Source organism: Xyrauchen texanus, chromosome 14 (assembly GCF_025860055.1).
Source record: "Xyrauchen texanus isolate HMW12.3.18 chromosome 14, RBS_HiC_50CHRs, whole genome shotgun sequence".
Lineage (NCBI taxonomy): Eukaryota > Metazoa > Chordata > Actinopteri > Cypriniformes > Catostomidae > Xyrauchen > Xyrauchen texanus.
In genome coordinates this window covers 46,921,444-46,941,520 of record NC_068289.1, presented here as the reverse complement: position 1 = coordinate 46,941,520, position 20,077 = coordinate 46,921,444, and the positions used below count along the sequence as shown (strand labels likewise).

The following is a 20,077-nucleotide window of genomic DNA, read 5'->3' as shown; positions in this document are numbered from 1 at the left end:
GTGACACCACCCTAGATTTTGAAGGCCAGTGCATAAATTTAGCTTCCATGAAAACAGATCCAGATTCGTAGGTGGTGCCAGGAGCAGCCAAAGCAATGACTTTCTCTCATCACTTGCTCAATTGTATAGCAAAGCTTCCTCAACTCAAGCAATCCTAAAATAAATGTTTATAACCGATAGTTTTCTTATGACGTGTAATTTATCCTGTAGGGTCATGTGAAGAGATTTTGAAAAGCTTTGGTAAGTTTGATATAGACAGGCTAATAAATATTGTCAATAAAATAGCAAACAGTTGACGAAAGCCTGTTGTTTATCACCCTCTCATAATATCTATATTTTACAGACAACTAAGAGGAATTAAAAGGTTACTCTGGCAGGACCTTGTACCAGCTCTTGATCCACTTCTCATTTAACATAGCTAACTTAATTATCATAGCTCCTCTGACCTAATGTCAATTCAGAAAACTGCTCCCCAGGACCCAGTAAGAAGTCTGCCAGTCACCTGTTCTCTGCTGTCAAACTGTGGAACAAGTGTCACTAAAGTAGCTGCCCCTTGCTCACATTACTCTTGCACTTGATTGAATTAGTTTAAGATAACACCATCGCAACAGACTGAAATGAGGGGCCATCACCAAGAACTGCAGTTAAGAAATGCTAACAACAGCACAAGTGTAGTGAGAAAGACAGCAGCACGTGCAGACTCACGTTCCACACAAATCTTGGCTTGTGTGCGGTCGTGGAGCGTTTCACAGCTGTAGGTGCCTCGGTCGGAAAGAGCAAGCTGGTGGATTGTGAGAGAGTGTTTATGGCCATTCTGCTTCAAGGTGAACTTGGGCCCTGGATGTATAACCACTCCTTGTCTCATCCACTGCACCTCCCCAGTTTTAAGACTTACTTCCACCTCGAGTGTTGCCTCTCCAAACTCTTCTGCCATTACCGGCTCCATGCTCTTTTTAAAAATCACCTGTGCCTCTGTGTACAAATCAGGCTTAATTGTTAATCTTTACCAATGGCAGTTGGTAAAACTGTACAAAGCTCTTTGTATCAGAAAGCCAATGAGCGAAGCCAATGGCGGACATTATTTCATGTGCTCCTTGTTCCACATTGCTATGTGCTGTAGTAGTAACACTTGTCTCTGTCAGTTAAGAGTGGAATTCTAACTAGAGAAGCTGTTAAGCACAAGCCATCATAAGCACCTTTTCAACAATTCAGGCATGTCTGAAGGGGTCATCATTAAACTCAAACATGTAGACATGGCATTAAATACCTGTACAAGCTCTTGAAGAAAATTCCACCCTACCCCCTTTTCAATACTGTTATACAGAAGTTTACACATTAGATAAATTAACTGGTATATTTTGTCCTCCATTATTCTGGTAAACACTTTTATAATAAAACACATATTCTAGGAGTTGCATATTCTGTCCAAATGGCTTTTATTCCCAACAGTCTGTGTATTTATTTGAATTCATTTTAGTTGATTCAGAAGCGAATCAAAAGCTGTGAAATAATTATAGAAGATTTTGTACCTTGAACCTGAAGGAAGGCTTTGGAAAGCACACCTTCAGCTTCGGCTGTGAACTTGCAGCTGTCCGAGACTTGGCAGTTGCTGATATGCAGCACATGGCATAATCCATTACATGAGATGTTGAACTTATCATTTGATGAAATTGGCTGGCCATTCCTAAACCAGGCCAACTTTGCATCCTCTGGAGACACCACACACTTAAATGTGGCATCTTCACCTTCCATGACAGTAATGTTGTTTAGCTCCACAACAAACTCCACAATGCGAGGAACTAAGGACAAGAAGGAAATCGGCACTACAATAATACATGATATGTTTATGATTTTAGATTAAACTTCATGCAGATGTAGAGAGTCAAGCCATGCTACCAAGTGCTTTGGTAAAATTGTAACTTACTATTGACCACTACAGCAGCTGATGTCCTTTCGTCTTTGGATTCACAAGCATATTCTCCTGCATCATCTTCTGTTACATTATGAATTGCCAGGCTTCTCACTCGACCCTCAGCCCTGATTGTAAAATGTCTGTTTGGTGCAATCTCTCGGTTGTCCTTTAGCCACTGAACATCTCCTTTGGACTTGTACAATTCACACTTCAAAACCACATCACTACCTTTGAGTCCCGCTACATTTTCCAGTGGTTTGGAGAATTTGACCTTCATTGCTGATTAAAAAAACAGTATAGACACTAACCATATACAAATTTGTTGGATGTCAACACAGTCCATTCTCTGTTCTGGTCTTACCTTTAACATGAACACTGAAGTGCATCTCGTCAGATCCCACATTACATGTGTACTCTCCAGCATCACATCTTTTAAGTGGGTTAATGGTTAGATAATTGGTGATTCTATCACTTGTTGTGTGAAAACGATCACCTCTGATTGGATCGTGACCTCTCTTCCATTGCACAGGGGCTTTGACCCTGTTAACAGTGGCACATAGTGTTACACTGTCTTCTTCGTAGGCTGAAAAGTTTGTTCGTTCATCTTTTTTGACGAATTTGAATGGTGGTTCTACAAGAAATAATTGCAAATTATGCTGTTATTAATGATTCACACAGTGTTCTAATGGGTGTACAGTACTGTGCAAAAGCTTTAGGCACTGGTGAAACATGTTGCATAGTAAGGATGTCTTCGAAAAATAGTGCCATAAATAGTTTTCATTTATGTGACCACATTTGCCTTCAAAACAACACAAATTCGCCTTGGTACTCCTGGACACAGTTTTTCTTGGTTGATGGCAGATAGGATGTTCCAAGCTTCTTGGAGAATATGCCACAATTCTTCTATCTGTTTAGGCTGTCTAAATTGCTTCTATCTCTTCATTCAATCCCAGACTGACTCAATGATCAATAGGGGGTCTGTGGGGGCCATGCTATCTGTTGCAGGGCTCCCTATTCTTCTTTTCTAATCTATTCTATTCATGTTTGGGAGTATAAAATGTATATTTCCTATTGACACACTAAAGCTGAATATATACATAACTTAAGATAAATGTTTTTTGTGAAACATCTTATGTGCTTTTGCACAGTACTGTATATTGACATTACTATTTTTGTAGCTATTTTAAAGGAAATTTTACCTTCAACTGTTACCATAGTTGTCATTTTGTCATCAATAGCATCACAGAGATATTCTCCAGAGTCAGATACTTGAAGTCTTGATATCACAAGCTTCCTCATTGTGTCTCTGCTTTCAATGCTTGTGCGTGCATCCTCCTGTAGAAAACTTCCATTGTAGTACCACTGAACTACAGCATTTGCTTGAGATACCTCACACTCCAGGATAAGGTCATCTCCTGCTATTAAAGTGTGTTGTTCTGGCATCTCTGAATTCCCAACAATGGACACTGGTGCCTCTGAACAAGTATAATTAGTTTAAAGTAAATGCATATCATTTATGTATCATATTTATATTGCATCATCCTTTAGCAGGTAGTACCTTCTACTGTAACACTGAAGACAACCTTATCGTCCTGTGCATCACAAATGTACTCCCCTGAGTCCTTCAACTCAGCACTCAGTACAATCAGAGATCTGAATGTGCCGCCCTCTTCACAGATGAAATGCTCCATTCCCTCAATCTTCTCATTGTCTTTAAGCCAGCTGACCACCCCATTTGCTCTTGAGATCTCACACTTTAACACAATGGCATCAGATACTACAAAATGCCGTTTTGTCTCTAAGTCAGCCTTTCGTAGAATTCTTAGAGGTGGATCTGGAGGGATGAGGGTGGAATTGTTTCAGTTAGCTGCAGGGATGGATTCAACAAAGCATGTATTTTCACCTTTTTATCAGTGTATTTCTTACCTTTGATTTTCACTAGGAAATCCATTACATCATCTCTGGCATCACAAACGTATTGCCCTGCATTCTCAAAAGCTGCTGAATGAATAGTTAACTGTCGACTTGTGCCGTCCTCTGTGATAGCTATGTTGCTGTTTTCCTCAATCTCTTCTCCATCCTTCTTCCAGCTAACTTCAGCGTTTGATCGGCACACTTCACACTCAAGCACCACTATGTCTCCAACTAGTTTCTCTACACCATAGGCCATTTTCCTTGGCCGAATAAATCTAACGGGTGGCTCTGCATGAAAAAAAGAAGCCATTATGAAGATGATGGACACTTAAAACTGAAATGTTTCTAATGATTGAATTATTAAAGAAATGGTGTTTTAGGGCACCTGCAATATTTACAAAGAAGGTCACAGAGTCATCAGCGGTGTCACAAACATATTCTGCAGAGTCTTTAACTGTAGGTTTTGGGATGATAAGTCTCCTGTAGACACCGTCAACCTCAAGGATTAGGCTGTCACTTTCCTCTACTTCAAGTCCATCTCGATACCAACGCACATTGGCATTTGGTTTGGAGATTTCACAGCTCAGCACCATCCTCTCTGATGTCTGCTGGCAAAGTTCCATTTGAGACTGACTTGGAGAAACTATGCGCACCGGCGGTTCTATGGGGGACACATAGCACAAAATTGTATGTACTTGGACAAAGAGCAATGTTGTTCAAATGGAACTCATTCTGGAAGACTCGTCATTTCCAATGGAAAAGTTTCACCTCTTCTGATTGATAATTATACTTATTAGTAAATACCTTTTATGTTAAGATTGAAGAATATTGAATCATCAGCTGTGTCACAGACATATTCTCCAGAGTCCTCAATACCACTGTGCAAAATTTTTAGCCGTCTATATGGACCCTCCATCTTTAGCTTAATGTTTTCACTCTCCTGAAGTTTCTGTCCATCCTTGTACCATGTTACCTTTCCATTTGGCTGTGAAAGTTCACAGCTAAGGACAATTTCTTCAGGAACATGACGATCAAGGTGAACATCCTCCTTGGGATATACAATCATTACTGGAGGTTCTGAAAAGCAAGACAAAAAAGTTAGGCATCCCACTTAATGTCTTTATAATGTCCCTGTTAGAATGCAAAAGCACATTTACTCACCTCTTACATTAACTTTAAATATTAAGGCACTATCTCCAGCACGACAGGTATATGTCCCAGAATCTGAGAGCTGAGCTGACAGTATGATTAGCCTTCGTATGGTGTTTTCTGCTTCTATAAGGACATTGTCACAAGACTTTATTTCTACTCCGTCCTTATACCATTGTGCAGTCGCATCTGACCTGGAAATCTCACAACAAAGGAGAAGATTGTCTTGCTCCACAATATTTCTGTGCAGATCATCCTCTGGGATATAGGCAAATGTTACAGGAGGTGCTGCAATATGAAGACAATGAAGATTAGTTCTTTGTTGTGCAGCTCTTACTTTGTTACATGAGTATGACATGTTAAGCATGCATTTCAAGCACTGATGAATGCTTGGGCAGCCCTGAAGAACTCTGTCTCCACTCTAAAAGCCAAATGGAAATCAAGAAAAGAGAATACAGTTAATAAAAGCTTTGTGAGAATTAAATGCTGTTAAGTACAAAGATTATGGTTACATGGCATGCTTGTCCAGCTTAAATGGTTTCTTTTTTAATAGGAAAGAGAACCTAGATAGCTGGGTAAATGGCATCTAAGGATGTCAAAGTTGGTGGAAAAATTACAAATACGTGGGAAGCTTCAAAAATAGGTGTCCTGCATTAGGAAAATGGTTAAGGAGCCCATAAAAGCAGCGGAATGGATCTGTCGAAGGTTTGAGAAGAATGCTTTCACCCAATGGAAACTGAACTCTACAAAGTGATATATTTGTTAGTTAACAAAATAGTTATCAGATAAGCTGTGTATGTCACCTTTAACATCCACATAAAATTCGCTGATATCATCAGCGGTATTACAACTGTAAAACCCAGAGTGGGAAAAGTTTGCTGATTGGATAACCAGTGTCCGCATGGTGTGCTCTGATTGGACGTGAACTCCGGTCTTTGGGAGGAGCTGTGATCCATCCTTGTACCATTGGACCAGGGCTGTAGGATTAGATATCTCACATTGGAGAATGAGTGGCTGGCCTGCTTCAATGGACTTGTTCTTCTCAATCTCAGGAACAGCTGAGAACATCGCTGGTGGAGCTAAGAGCATTTTTGTTCAGTCAAAAAAATTAACAGAATTAACAAAAAAAAGCCTTGCTTATGTATAACTTGTATCCAGCTGCTAATCGATGAGAAAAATGAAAATAATGTAATTAAATAGTAATAGTAAAAAAAAGATTGAAAATTATGTATGGCAAATGAATGAGATTGCTGATTCCGTTAGGTATTTTAAGGAGTTGATCTCTCGTGTTATATGATAGTGAAGCAAGTTCTGAACATACTGGGTGTCTCTAAATTAGGTGACATCATCAATAAAAATCATCAGCAATAACTGATTGAGAGATGTTTAAGAAACAATCAGTGCAATCCTTTTTATAGTTATTGTTCATGTCAACAGAGGTGGTAAAGTATTTGATTCTGGTGAAGAGATAATTTGAATGTTTAACAAAATGAGGCTTTGATTATTTAGTAGCATTTAGTGGATGAAGCGTTACTTGACACATTGTTAGTGGTTTTGAGAAAAAGTATGTAGACTCAAAATCACCTGCAACATCCACCTTGAATGCAATGCGATCATCCACAGCTTCACAGCTGTATATGCCTGAGTGTTTGAGCTCAGCTGAATGGATGATCATTGTCCTCATAGTGCCCTCTGATTGGATGTCAAGTCCAGTTTGTTGTTGGAAATGGACTCCATCTTTGAGCCAGGAAACTTGGGCCGTTGGGTCTGAGATCTCACACTGAAGTATAATGGGACAACCTGCTTCAATGGACTTGTTCCTTGCAATTTCTGGGAGTGCTGAGAACCTAACAGGGTGAGCTATGAAAATTTTGACATTTTAGAGCAAATTTAGCAAATAATTGTCACAATTGTATTTGTGCAAAAAAAGTACAAATCTTTTGAAAGGTATATAGGATATGCCCAGTTATCAAGAAGTGAGAGAAGCAGTTGCACTTGGGGTTTAAATGGATGGTAAAAGATGTTAGAGATATAATTTAGAGGGACATAAAATTAAATTAAAGGGCCAGAAAAAAAAAATACACAGCAGATTACCATTTCTATAATTGTGTGGTAGTGTTGTGAAAATCACCTTGAACATCCACCTTGAATGATATGGTGTCACCTGGAACATGACAGGTGTAGATTCCAGCATCAGACAGTTTTGCTGATTGAACAGTTAGTTTCCTCATATTTCCATCAGTTTGGAAATCAAGGCTGGAGGTTAGGGAGAGTTCTCTACCATCTTTGCACCAGAGAACCTGAGCGGTAGGGTCTGATAGCTCACATTTCAAAACAATTGGTGAGCCTACGTCAATGGACTTGTTCTTCTTCACTACTGAAACTGGTGTGAACTTCACTGATGGAGCTACAAAGTTGTGAATGGCATAGAGAAAGAACTGCATGATTTAGTGGACCTTGACAAATAGTTTTTCTTCCTTTTACAAAAGCATGTTTTTGACTGAAAACCAGTTAACATGCCAAGCAAACCATTTGCCTCCTGCTCCTAAAGACCACAATATATGGTTTTAAAGGAGATTGACTGTCACGATTTACTTCATGAAAAAAGCATAAAATCACCTTTGATTTCCACAAGGAATGTGATGACATCATTGTTAGTCTGGCAGCTGTATGTTCCACTGTGACAAACGTCAGCAGTTTGCAAAGAAAGTGTTCTCATTGCTCCCTCAGACACAGTGATAACACCATCTTGAGGCAGCACCTCATTCCCATCTTTGCACCAGCAGACTTGTGCACCAGGGTCTGAGACCTCGCATTGCAGTCTAAAGGGGCATCCTGCCTCAATGCATTTGGTCCGTTGAGCCTCAGGGACACTGGAAAACTTTACTGGTGGAGCTATAGACAATTTTGTACAGACATATTTACTTATATTGCTTATGTTGTCATTTCATAGAACTTATAAAATTGTATTTCATAAGCATTGTTTTTCTCAAAACACGATTCTCAAGAGTGCACCAAAATATTAATATTTAGTGTTTTATGAAAAAGTCTAGTTGGCAAGTAAATGCCTTTTAAGGATATACTGAAGATTTACCATAAGGATCCATTAAGGGCAAAACAAACATAGAAAACAGACAAACTTAAACATCAAAATATAAGATGAAGGATTAGTAGCGCAAGAGTGAAGAACAGAAACATTGAAAGTCACAGACGAAAGACATTAAACAACAAAGACAACTTAGCAGACAGGTAAGAGACAAACTGAAATTGGATTTTGTCACATCTTCATAGTTGTTCAGTTTAGTGATAGGATTACTTTTGATAATTTTGTAATATTTCATTATAAGAAGTATAAGCAAAATTAATATTATATCATATTAATAATAATATTTTAAAAGGATCATCTATATATTTCTCTCTATATATAAGGATACAATTAAAATAATTGTTCCCTCAAAAATGCCAATATAGTTTCTTAAACATACTAAAAAACCTTGTTTCTGCAAATCTTCTAGTTGCTAGTTTGTAAAAATTGGAATTTTGTTTTTTCTAATAACTTTTCTGAAGGAAAATAATCAAAGTATTTAGTCCTGTACTGAAATGTTTACTAGTGGTGACAAAAACTTACAACAACAGGCATTTTTTTAAAGAAGTATTTCAACAGAATTAGTGACCATTGCATGGTTGAAGTGGTTAGTGTGGTAATCAGATGGATTGAGTTGGCGTAGATGACTGATGAATCACCTGGTAGGTCCACTGCAAACTGGATGGTGGAATCACAAGCATGACTTCCAGAATGAGACGGCTCAGCTGAATTAACAAGCGCTCTGAAAGTCTCCTCAGATTGGCGGATAATGTCACATTGTTGTAGGAGTTTCTCGCCTTGTTTGTTCCAGCACACCTCTGCTGTTGTGCTAGGTAGATCAGGTTGTGGAAAATTAGCATTGTCTGTTTCATCATTTGATGTTCTTCGCTCTGCTTCATGGATTGTTGAACTTTGCAGTGACGTAGCTAAGGAGTTAAATTTAATATGTTTTAATGTATGCTGTTAAATTTACCGAAACAGTAAAAAGTTATATATAACTGTTTTTATTTTACATGTAACATGCATGACAGGAAAATTATTTGTTTCTCTACTAAAAAAACGCAAATGAGAGAATGGTAGTCAGTTTACATGGTGTTTCTTTTTTTCTTGTTAACAATAATGTTGTATGATAGGATAACTTCATTTCACTTTCTAATACTTCTTATATAATAATCTAATATTATGTTTGATTTTTAGGCTAATTTAAATGTAAATCGTTTGTTTTTGAAAACTATTGTTTGAATGGCTGGAACTGATTATGTAGCAGTGTGGATTTAAACTAGTTTTAAATCACCTTTGACATCCACCTTAAATATTATGTCATCATCCATTGCCTTGTGGTTGTAAATCCTTGAATAACCCAAGTCTGTGGTCGAAACATTCACTCTTTGTACGCCTTCCTTTGATTCAATCACTTGTCTATTTTCAGAGTAGAATTGTGTTCCATTCTTCTTCCAATGAACAGGAGAATCGCCTTCAGTGGGTCTGACCCTTTCAGTTTCCCAAGGTTGGGTTAATAATTCTGCTTTTTGGCCAGGTTCTTCAGTTTTGAGGGGACAAAGTAACGTTTTATAGTGAGTTATTGCATAGTGATTTTTCAAGAGTGTATAATTTTGGATTGTCTGGGGTACAGAGCATTTAAGCAAAAAGCCAAACTAAGTTAGTTGCTTTTATGTTCACTAATGTTGTGTTAGACACAAAGTCTTGAGTCACCTTTTACTTCTTGATATATAACTGATTGATTCTTTGATTCAGTCTCACATGCTGCTTTGTGACACATCTCTGATGACTGGATGAGCTCTTTGCTTTTTATGAAATTATGAGATGAATCATGATACAGGTTTTTCCCATTTGTCCCATCTTGTTGGAAGGATATAGATTTCTCTTGGTGCCCACACTCTTGGGCCATGTGTTGAGAGTTCTCATTAAGTAGTACACTGGAACAGTCTGCATCAATGGACAAGGCCTCATCTATTCCACAAATTAGTGTGGAATTCATCCTCGAAGCTAGGAATGTTTCAAGTTCATGAAAAGAGACAGGTATTACTATTATAACACATTGCATTTTACATTAACAAGATTAATTCAGCTGCACTATGTTTTTTATAGTTATAATAAAAATGTTCCATTACTTTTTTTCTAGTTAGATTTAGATTATACAATAGCATTTTTATAATGAAATGAGGATCATTGTTAGATAAATATTTGGTGATGGATTTTGACTGGTGAATAATTACAAAATGCTGCTGCATTGTAGAAAAATCCTACACATAACTTGCTTGATTATGTGATGGATCAAAATACAGAGGGATGATGTTAAATGGTTGTTAGGTGATAAATGTTGTCAATGCCATGTATATTGCTCTCATCATTATTTGCAGAATGATGGAGCTAACAATTAAAATCACCTTCAACATCCACCTTAAAATCTAAGACATCACGTTCCATGCAACTCTCTTGTGTTTTGAAGAGGTTTGAGCCTTCAGCTTGGGAAAAATACATATTTTTTTGTTTCATTGGTTGTAGCTGTGGTTTCTCTTCAATAAATCTGAAGGCTGTATGAGTGGAGACTGAGGTATCTCTCTGAATCATCCTCTTTTCAGATATTCCCTCTGTAAGCTTTTTCTTCTTAGCTTCAGATGTCATCTCAGCCTTAGTTCCAAATCCTGGTTGTCTCAGGAGCTCTTCTGTAGTTGAGTGTTTTACACAAAGAATAATTGAAGTACTTTTCTGTCTTCTTAGTTGGCAAAGCTTGTTAAGATTTTATTTTGTATTGTTTAATTTCAAGATTTTTGAACATGAGATTGAAGCAAAAAAGCAAGAGAGATGACCATATCACATACTGGTCTAAAAATAAGACAAACAGTGGTTAAAACAAATATTAAAAACAACACGTCAAGATAACAACAACATGACTATGCAAGAAGTCAGAGAATCATTGGGTACCCAACATTCACTCAACCATTCATTCTGTATTTCAACTGTCAGCATTGATGATGATTCATTCTGAATGGCACATGGAAGAGATTCAAGCAAACGGAGACTGATTGTTTACAGTATAAGTTTAAATTAAATGTGCTTCAGTGAAGAATGAAGATTTGTAAGTCTATATAATGACTGTTAGTCTTGAAGATGGGTGTGCAGACCAACTGGATGTTGGAAAAGACATACTAGCAGGGATTAGTTGTGGGAGCTGTTTTTAGGATGGTTACCAAGATGCAGGGGACCAGCATCTTCAGTAAGAGCCACTGGATAGTTAAAGCCACTCTTGTTAGTGGCAGAGACGCACTAGGTTAAATATGCTTGGGTTGAAGTTGCATTATATCACCTTTTATATCCACAGTGCACTGGACAGTGTCATCATAGGTCTCGCCAGTGTGTACCTCATAGTGAGACTGTTCTGCTGTTAGAAAATCCACAAAGAAAATAATAACTGACTTGCTTCAGCCATGGAAATTCTGAATGGGTTCAAAATAAATTGCAAACCACCTTGGTCCATTTTAATCTGGATGGTATCATCTGATGTCTTTGCACTGTTTACTCCAAAAAGAGGTGTTTTTGGTGTCTTGATGATTAAAGTTCCTTTGGATGCCTCTGAGCAAACTTCAGGTACAGATTCAGTTGTAGCTTGAGGAAGCATGACCTTCTCATCTTTTGTCTGGTTGGCATATGGAGTGGCATCTGATATCTCACAATTTAGTGCAACAGGTTTTGTTTCTTCAATGCATTTGGTCTTGTTAACTTCAGGAACATCCAAAATATTGTTTGCTGGCACTATAGATGACCATTGACATATGAATGATTCATTCAGTATAAGTGACTCATTTTCTAAAGAAAGATATCCAATTCTGGCTATTGAAGCCAAGGACATGTACAAGTAACATTGTCAGAATACATTTAAAGAGAATTAAAAAAAAAGCTACACAGAGAGCACAACATTGTTAGTTGCCACACAAAAACATTAAGTAGATTAGAAGCAAATATTTGAAAATCACCTTGGTCTTGAACATTAAACTGGATGATATCACCCGTTCTCACACAGTCGTACCATCCAGAGTTAGAGAGTTGTGCTGTCTTGACAGCTAATGTCCTCCTGGTACACTCCGATTTGATTTGAGGCTCACTTTTTGAGACGAGCTCTAGACCATCCTTGTAACAACACACCTTGGCATTTGGGTCTGAGATCTCACCGTGTAAATCAATGGAGTAGTCTGCTTCAACCACCTGCTTCTTCCCAGTCTCTGGTAAGTCTGAGAACGTCACTGGTGGGTCTAAAGGTGATCCGTTGCATTATTAAAGAATATACAGAACATGAATATGAAAAATGTATCTAGACTGCCTAATATGTGATTTCTCAGACCATCTGCCAAGAAGCAAGTTAAACAAAGTAATGCAAAACATGTAACATCTGTATCAAATCTCTGCCCACAGGTTGGATGCAATGGTGAGAGGCATGTCCATAACAGCAGTGCTAAGAGACAAAGACGACACAAAAAGCTGTTTGTTAGTTTGCATCTAGTTGAGCAAATGGGTTACTTGATCTACAAGTTTCTCGAAAAATCACAAATCACCTTTAATATCCACAGTGAACTGGACAGAATCATCAGTGGTTTCACAGCGGTATAATCCAGAATGACTGGGCTCAGCTGACTTGACCACCAGTGTCCTTACATCTCCCTCAGACTGAATATCCAAACCATTCTCTGGCTGCCGCTGTATATCATTGTGGAACCAGCAGACATCGACTGTAGGATCTGAGACCTTACAGCAGAGTTCAAAGGGACCACCAGCTTCAGTGCATATATTCTTCTTAGCTTCCGTAACAGCAGAGATCCTCACCGGTGCAGCTACAGATGACGATTCATATCAGAATCATGAAGAATTACAAGAACTTTCCTGATTAAAAGACCTATTTCAATAAGTTAATATTTAACAACTGAATTTACAAGAACATCAGGCCTGAAAAGGTAAATCAAATTTGTGAAGCTAAACCAGACAATATTGAGTCATAGAACAAATCTTTGAAAACATTTTGAAGAACACAAAAGAGCAACATAGAAAGCAGGGACAGTTAGTGGCATAAATGCCAGAAGACATCCAGTTAATTAGTAAGTCAAAAATAAAAATTGCAAAATCACCTCTGATGTCCACATTAAACTTGATGACATCATCCTTTGTCGTGCAGCTGTACACACCGGCATGAGACAAGTCTGCTGATTGAATACTCAGTGTTCTCATGCAGCCATCTGATTGGAATTCTGCTCCAGTTTCTACAAGGAGCTGCTCACCATCTTTGTACCAGTAGACTTGTGCAGTTGAGTCTGAAACCTCACACTGCAGAACAATGGGGCAGCCAGTTTCAATGCACTTTCTCCGCTTAACTTCTGGGACAGCTGAGAACCTCACTGGTGGGGCTATGGATATTTTAGAGTTTTTTTAAGTCCTTACCTTTGAATACTCATTTAATTAATTTATTTTAAATATATGCAGATTTTGACAGCTGTACAGTCTTAAAATTGAACAAAGTGTAATTTAATGCCAGTGAAAATAGTATACTATGTGTGCCATTGTTAGTTTTATGGCAAAATTAAATTGGTAAATATTTCATTTAAATCACCTTTAACATCCACATTGAAGTGGACAGCATCACCCCTTGTCTTGCAGCTGTACAACCCAGAGTGGTAAAATTCAGCTGACTGGACAACCAGTTCCCTCTTTGTGCCATTGGATTGGATGTCTAGTCCATTTTGTGGCTGGAGTTTTGCTCCGTCTTTGTACCAGGACACCTGGGCGAGTGGATCTGAGAGCTCACATTGCAGTGATATTGTTGAGCCTACTTGAATGGACTTGTTCCTCTCAGCCTCCGGAAGCACCGAGAACCTCATAGGTGGCACTATATTTGTTTTGATGCAGTATTAATTGGTCAACTTAAACTTAGTGTATGTGCAAGATTAAATTTGGGCATTAATCAATGCTTTGTTTAGCTAAACATATTACAACATGTCAACTGAGGAAAAGAAGAAAAATCTCTCACCCTCAACCTCCACATTAAACCTGATGACATCATCAATCGCATCGCAGCTATAAACTCCTGAGTGGGAGAAATCTGCTGATTGGATGACAATCCTCCTCATTGTTCCTTCTGATTGAATGTGCAGACCTTCCATTGAATGCAGTTCAACACCATTCTTATACCAACGCACTGGGGCCTCAGGGTCTGACAGCTCACAGTAGAGCACTATAGGGTTGCCAACTTCCACAAATTTGTTTCGATCCATTTCAGAAAGTGGAGTGAACTTTACCAGTGGAGCTGAATGAGAGGAACAGATAAGCCAGTACAACACAACAATTTTTAATGTCCTCATTGTTATAACCTCTGCCTACTTCAGACTGGAACTGCCAGGCTTAAGTAGGCAAAGGTCTTCTCCCACCTGAATACTACAATCTACAGTTTTCCTATTATACAAGCTGTCCATTTTAGTCTTAGATTTCTTTAACTCCTTTTGAGCTCTGGCCTTGTACAAACTGATCAGGGGACACATTTTAGGAGCAGACAATTTATCAAGGCTCTACAGCAATTTAAAACCCATCGTAAAATATCTAGTGTATTTGCAACTTTTCATAATTAGATTTTTTTGTCTTTGATTCATATGTTGTGGCCTCTACAAGCCGTGCCGTAACATCATAAATATTTCAAAGTATGGAAATCAATGTTAAGTTTTCACCTTGTATATACAGAGCAGCAGAATCCCGTATTCCATAGGCAATGAAGGTAATCTCTGCTCCATTGTCTTTATCTCGTACTCCACGAATGCGTAGGGACTGGTGTGTACGTGAACGCCTTATGGAGAAACGTTCATCATCTTGAAGCTGGTTTCCATTAAGAAACCAAGTGCCTATAACTGAGGCAGAAAGCTCTATGGTAAAGCCGGCATCTTGGCCCTCTGGCACTAAAGCATCTTGAAGAGGTGCTTGAATTCTGGCCACTGGAACTAGATAATTTGGAAATTACTTTGTTAGTGCTGTGTATGAACAGGACAGGTTCATAACAACCATCACCCTCATGAAGAAACTTGCGCTTACCAAGGTGAACTGCTCGAGGGAACTCTACATTTCCACTCCTTCCATATTTGTTGACGCTGCATATCCGAAATCTGTAGTCTGCCTCACATGGAACACTGTCGCCGAGAATTTCCACTGAGGTTGCAGAGTCAGTAGTCAAACATTGCAGCCACTCCTGTGAGCCGACATCTTGTCTCTCAATTATATATCCAGATGGTGTATTCTTTCTGGAGTCTTGTGCTGGAAACCAGGAGAGGAGAGCTGCATTTGCTCGTTCTGTGTTTATCTGTACCCCAATAGGACAGCTTGGTGGACAATGCCTTGCCGCTGAAATAAGAAAGAAGAAGAGGTTAGTTAGAAAATTCTGGAATCAAGGGTTTCCATATTAATATATGGACATTTTTTCCTAACCTTTCACTCGTAGCTGAGAGGATGTCTTTGATCTACCCACATAGAAATTGACAAGACCAGAGTCTTGTGGTGTCGTGTTGACAAAGACCAAAATGTGTGTCCTTCCAAAGGATTTGAGTATTGTCTGATGGGTCTCCCTTAACTCCGTTCCATCTTTGTACCAATGAATGTCCATTTCCTCTTCCTCCACCTCCACGCAAAATGCTGCATTTTCCCCCTCCAGGACATCAACTTTTCTTGGCATCTTTCTTACAATGGTGCCTTCAAAGAGTAAGTTTACATTGATGGAAGTCAAACTCAGTTCAGTGATTACAGCAAATGCTAATCATATTCATGTGAAGCTGATTTCCCAAATTAATGCAGGCAATAACTGGGTTAGTTCACCTAAAAATGTAAATGATTTACTCTCATGTTGTTCCAAAGTCATATTAATTTATTCTGAGATCACAAAAGAAGATGTTGGACAGAATGATAAGGACTGAAAGCCTCAGTCACTAGTCACTTTCATTCTATAAAAAAAGATGCAATGAAAGTGAATGGTGACTGAGGCTAACATACTGCCTAACATCTCTTTTTGTGTTGCACTGAAGAAAGTCAGTCGTAGTGGTTTGAAACAACATGAAAATGAGTAAATTATGACAAAATTTCCATCCCTTTAATACAAATTAAAGATCTTTACCTTTAACGGCTACCTCAGCAATGCTTCTGCCCCCATCAGCCATCTCGCAGAGATATATTCCATCATCATCAACTCCAATATCACGAATTGTGAGTCGACGCTTTGTCCCCCACTCTTCCATTCCGTATTTGGCTCCTGGCTGTAGCCGCCTGTCTTCTAAGTACCATGTGATTGGAACAGAGTCCTCAGGAACTTCACACTCAAGAATGGCCAAGTCTCTCTCCCAGACTTGTAGGTCATTCAGTGGTTGCTTAAACCGCACACGTGGTTCTTTTGTTACAAGAGGGAAAAAACCCACAAGTTCTCATAAGTTTTCTTATGTGTTAGTAATGGATTGATCTGAATTATTTCATTCCATTTGCAGAATATCTAACACCTGGCCAACTGAAAAAACTAACATACAGTACATTGTGTTTTGGTAGCTGACTTTGTATTTCCATGCTGGTCTTAGCTGGTTTATACTGGTTAGTACTGGTTTGGTGTTGGTCTGGAGAAGATTTAGGAGAAGATGGCTAACCAAGGAAGTCTTGCTGGTTAAGATAGTTAAGAAGCCTGGTGGGGACACTACCATCAAACAGTGAACAGAATGGCTGTGCCAGCTCACCAGCTTGACCACCCCAAACCAGTATTAGCCAGCATAAACCTGCTTAGACCAGCATGAAAATTCAAAGTCAGCTACTCAAAATGTAATTTTGTCTTTTTGTAGCTTTTAGGTAATCCACAATATCAGGATAATGTTACTGATGACATTTTTTGTAATTAGAGTTCCCCGTCTGTCGCTCACTTCGACGTTGTGTCAAAGAAGTGACACTAGGGGTCTCTCTTGAGTGCCGAATATGCCTCTGATCTATGAAAAAATGCCAATGGGAATTAGGCAGACAGTATTTGCATACCCCGTCCCCAGACATACGGGCATAAAAGCGGGCAAATACGTCGAGTTCATTCAGAAATTTTCTTCGAAGCCGATGATCGTGTATGCAGTCTGCTGCGAGTTACACTCCCGTTCCTGTTCCTCTGATGCTGCCTGCTGTTGGATCTACAGCGCACTTCAGTGGTTTTCTCCTTCTCTGCACCACAGTGTAGTTTGCCCCTGGGTGCTTCGACAGCGCAGTTAAAAGAGTTATTATAAGGCATTGAACGTCCTTTTCAAGACGCGTCTTTTAAAGATGTGTTTCCGCCTCTGTGTATTTTCTGGAAGCAGTTGATTACTCCCCACCTCTGACGTTCATAAAAGCTGCCTTGCGTGCCTGGGCTGCGATTACACCCAGGCAGCATTTTATGAATGGTTTATGTTCTCAGTGTGAGAACATAGCCATGGCAGCATTGTGGTCGCGGCTTTCTTTTGTCATGAGAGAAAGCCACTTCAGCCGCCCCCCACGCCTCGCCTCTTTCCTACAAGATTGAGGCAGGTGCCACGGGCGATGGAGGCGATTTGGGGATAATGACGGGCTCCGTTCACCGGGTAAATCCCCTCGAACCACCCGCCTCACCGGCACGCTTGCTTGCTTCCATCCGAGCTCGGGATGAGTGCGGCCCACTTTACAGCCTGCTGGCCGGTTCCTTGAGCTCCCGGAATTGGATGACGACATCGCCGCTGCATCAGAGAGCGTTACAGCGGCATCTGATGCTGATGACTCGTCTGGGCCGGCACCTTCATGTCTGCTTGGCCAGTCTGAGCCTGACGCACAGAGGCACGGGAAACCCCTCCCCCCCACGACTACTTGATTGGTTCCGCGGGCATGTGCGCCGCTCACAGCTGCGCCCCCACCCCCGGTTCCTTTCTTCCCAGACGTGCATTACGAGTTGAGTAAGCCGCCGGCTTCCTCGCTCCTCCGCTCTCACTACCCTCATGGTGGAGCGGTCCCAGACCGCTTCTGCCCTGTATGCCATGGCCCCTCCTGCAACCAACACCAGGCCAAGGCACTTCAAAACTTGCACTTGGGTAGTCCTGTTCTTGATGTGCTGCAGGAACTGCGCTCAATGACCGATCGCGCCCCCCCGGGCCACGAAGTTCAGAAGCGCCGGCACTCGAAAGGGCGATGGCCACCCTTGTGGTCCAGAAACGTAATCTATGGACTGGACCTGGTCGAATACGGGAGGTAGACAAAGCAGGCTTTCTCGAACGCCCCTGTCTCCCAGCTCCATCCATTCGGTGGCATCGTTGATGACTCCGCCCAGCAGACCTCAGCGGTGAAGAAGCAGACGAAGGCATCCTGCCCTGCCGTAAACCTGCCGCCAGGGGCTATGCCCCATCTGCTCGCCGAGGGCGTCCTCCTGTGGCTTAAAAACAAAACAAATGTGCTGCTCCGCCTCAACCAAGAGTGGGCCCAGCTCTCAGCCCCAGCATCAAGCACCCGCAGGAAGCGCACGCCCCCCCCGTCTCACGGACCCCTTCGAGGACACGGAAGGCTCCCAGCGCTCCTGAGACGGACAACCCAGAGATCGAGACGCTTGCTCCGGAGTTGGTAAACAGACCACACAACAGGATGAGGAACAAGTCACCCTAGTGGCTCCTTACTGGCCCACCCAGGCCTGGTTCTCGGACCTCGTACTCCTTGCAACAGCCCCACTCTGGCGAATTCCCCTGAGGAAAGACCTTCTTTCTCAGGGACGGGGCACGCTCTGGCATCCGTACCAGACCTCTGGAACCTCCACGTCTGGCCCCTGGAAGGGATGCAGAAGATCTAGCTGGTCTACCACCTGCCGTCATAGACATGATCAGCCAAGCCAGAGCCCCCTCTACCAGGCAACTTTACACCTTGAAGTGGTGCTTGTTCGTGAATTGGTGTTCTTCCCGGCCTGAAGACCCACAGAGGTGCACAGTTAGGTCAGTGCTCCTATTCCTGCAGGAAAGTTTGGAGGGGAGGCTTTCCCTGTCCACCTTGAAGGTGTATGTTGCTGCTCATCGCGGCCCACCACGACGCAGTACATGGCAAGTATTTGGGTAAGCGCGACTTAATCATCAGGTTCCTAAGAGGCGCATGGAGGTTAAATCCTTCCCGGCCAAGCCTGTTCCCCTCCTGGGATCTCTCAGTGGTCATCGCGGACCTTCAGAGACCCCCCTTAGAGCCGCTATAATCAGTTGGACTCAGGGCCCTCTCTTTAAAGACTGCCCTGCTGATCGCGCTCATCTCCATCAAGAGGGTCGGGGACCTGCAAGCGTTCTCTGTTAGCGACACTTGCCTGGAGTTCGGTCCGGCAGACACACATGTGATCCTAAGACCGCGACCGGGCTACGTGCTACTTAGAAAAATCCTGAATGAACTTGACGCATTTGCCAGCTTTTATGCCCGTATATCCGGGGGCGGGGTATGCAAATACTGTCTGCCTAATTCCCATTGGCCTTTTTTCATAGATCAGAGGCATATTCGGTGCTCAAGAGAGACTCCTAGTGTCACTTATTTGACACAACGTCTTGATCCCTCCATCAGGGAACGGAGGTTACATCCGTAACCAAGACGGTTTGTACTGAAATACTACATATCAGACTGCAAGACACTGCTGTCGTTGCTGTGACATGTCATGTCATGTCAGTTGCTCATAGAATAGAAAGTACAGTTGCAGAAAATAAACAACATTCTAAGAATAAAAGAGATAAGTCTCATAATTTAACTATGCTAAGGCATATTAACACAATGTCTTGATTGCATTGGGAATAAACTCTTAAGTGACACCATCAAACACTTGTAAATTAAACAATGTTAGCAACACATCATAGTTTTGATGTATTTAGCTAAATATGTGCTTTCTGTTGTTAGATTGCTGACCCTAGGGTATGGTGGTACAAGATCTCTTTTAAGGATTATCTAGATTGTTGGTACCACAACATCCCTGATGGTATTGAGGTGCTATTTCTCGTTCATGC

The 20,077-nt window shown here is 40.8% G+C and overlaps 1 protein-coding gene across 1 annotated transcript in view; it reads right to left on the bottom strand.

Annotated features, from left to right (window-relative positions):
• Window positions 1-20,077, bottom strand: part of obsl1b (obscurin like cytoskeletal adaptor 1b) — a 40,112-nt gene that overhangs the window by 14,269 nt on the left and 5,766 nt on the right. Inside the window, exons 3-20 of the mRNA XM_052142836.1 lie at window positions 16,213-16,482; window positions 15,534-15,794; window positions 15,144-15,449; window positions 14,786-15,052; window positions 14,095-14,370; window positions 13,678-13,953; window positions 13,199-13,474; window positions 12,632-12,907; window positions 4,988-5,263; window positions 4,631-4,903; window positions 4,212-4,487; window positions 3,839-4,114; window positions 3,471-3,746; window positions 3,112-3,387; window positions 2,274-2,543; window positions 1,925-2,191; window positions 1,530-1,799; window positions 706-972 (exon numbers count right to left, since the gene is read on the bottom strand). Coding sequence (XP_051998796.1) covers window positions 706-972; window positions 1,530-1,799; window positions 1,925-2,191; window positions 2,274-2,543; window positions 3,112-3,387; window positions 3,471-3,746; window positions 3,839-4,114; window positions 4,212-4,487; window positions 4,631-4,903; window positions 4,988-5,263; window positions 12,632-12,907; window positions 13,199-13,474; window positions 13,678-13,953; window positions 14,095-14,370; window positions 14,786-15,052; window positions 15,144-15,449; window positions 15,534-15,794; window positions 16,213-16,482 — 4,935 coding nt within the window. The remainder of the gene's footprint in view (window positions 1-705; window positions 973-1,529; window positions 1,800-1,924; window positions 2,192-2,273; window positions 2,544-3,111; window positions 3,388-3,470; window positions 3,747-3,838; window positions 4,115-4,211; window positions 4,488-4,630; window positions 4,904-4,987; window positions 5,264-12,631; window positions 12,908-13,198; window positions 13,475-13,677; window positions 13,954-14,094; window positions 14,371-14,785; window positions 15,053-15,143; window positions 15,450-15,533; window positions 15,795-16,212; window positions 16,483-20,077) is intronic.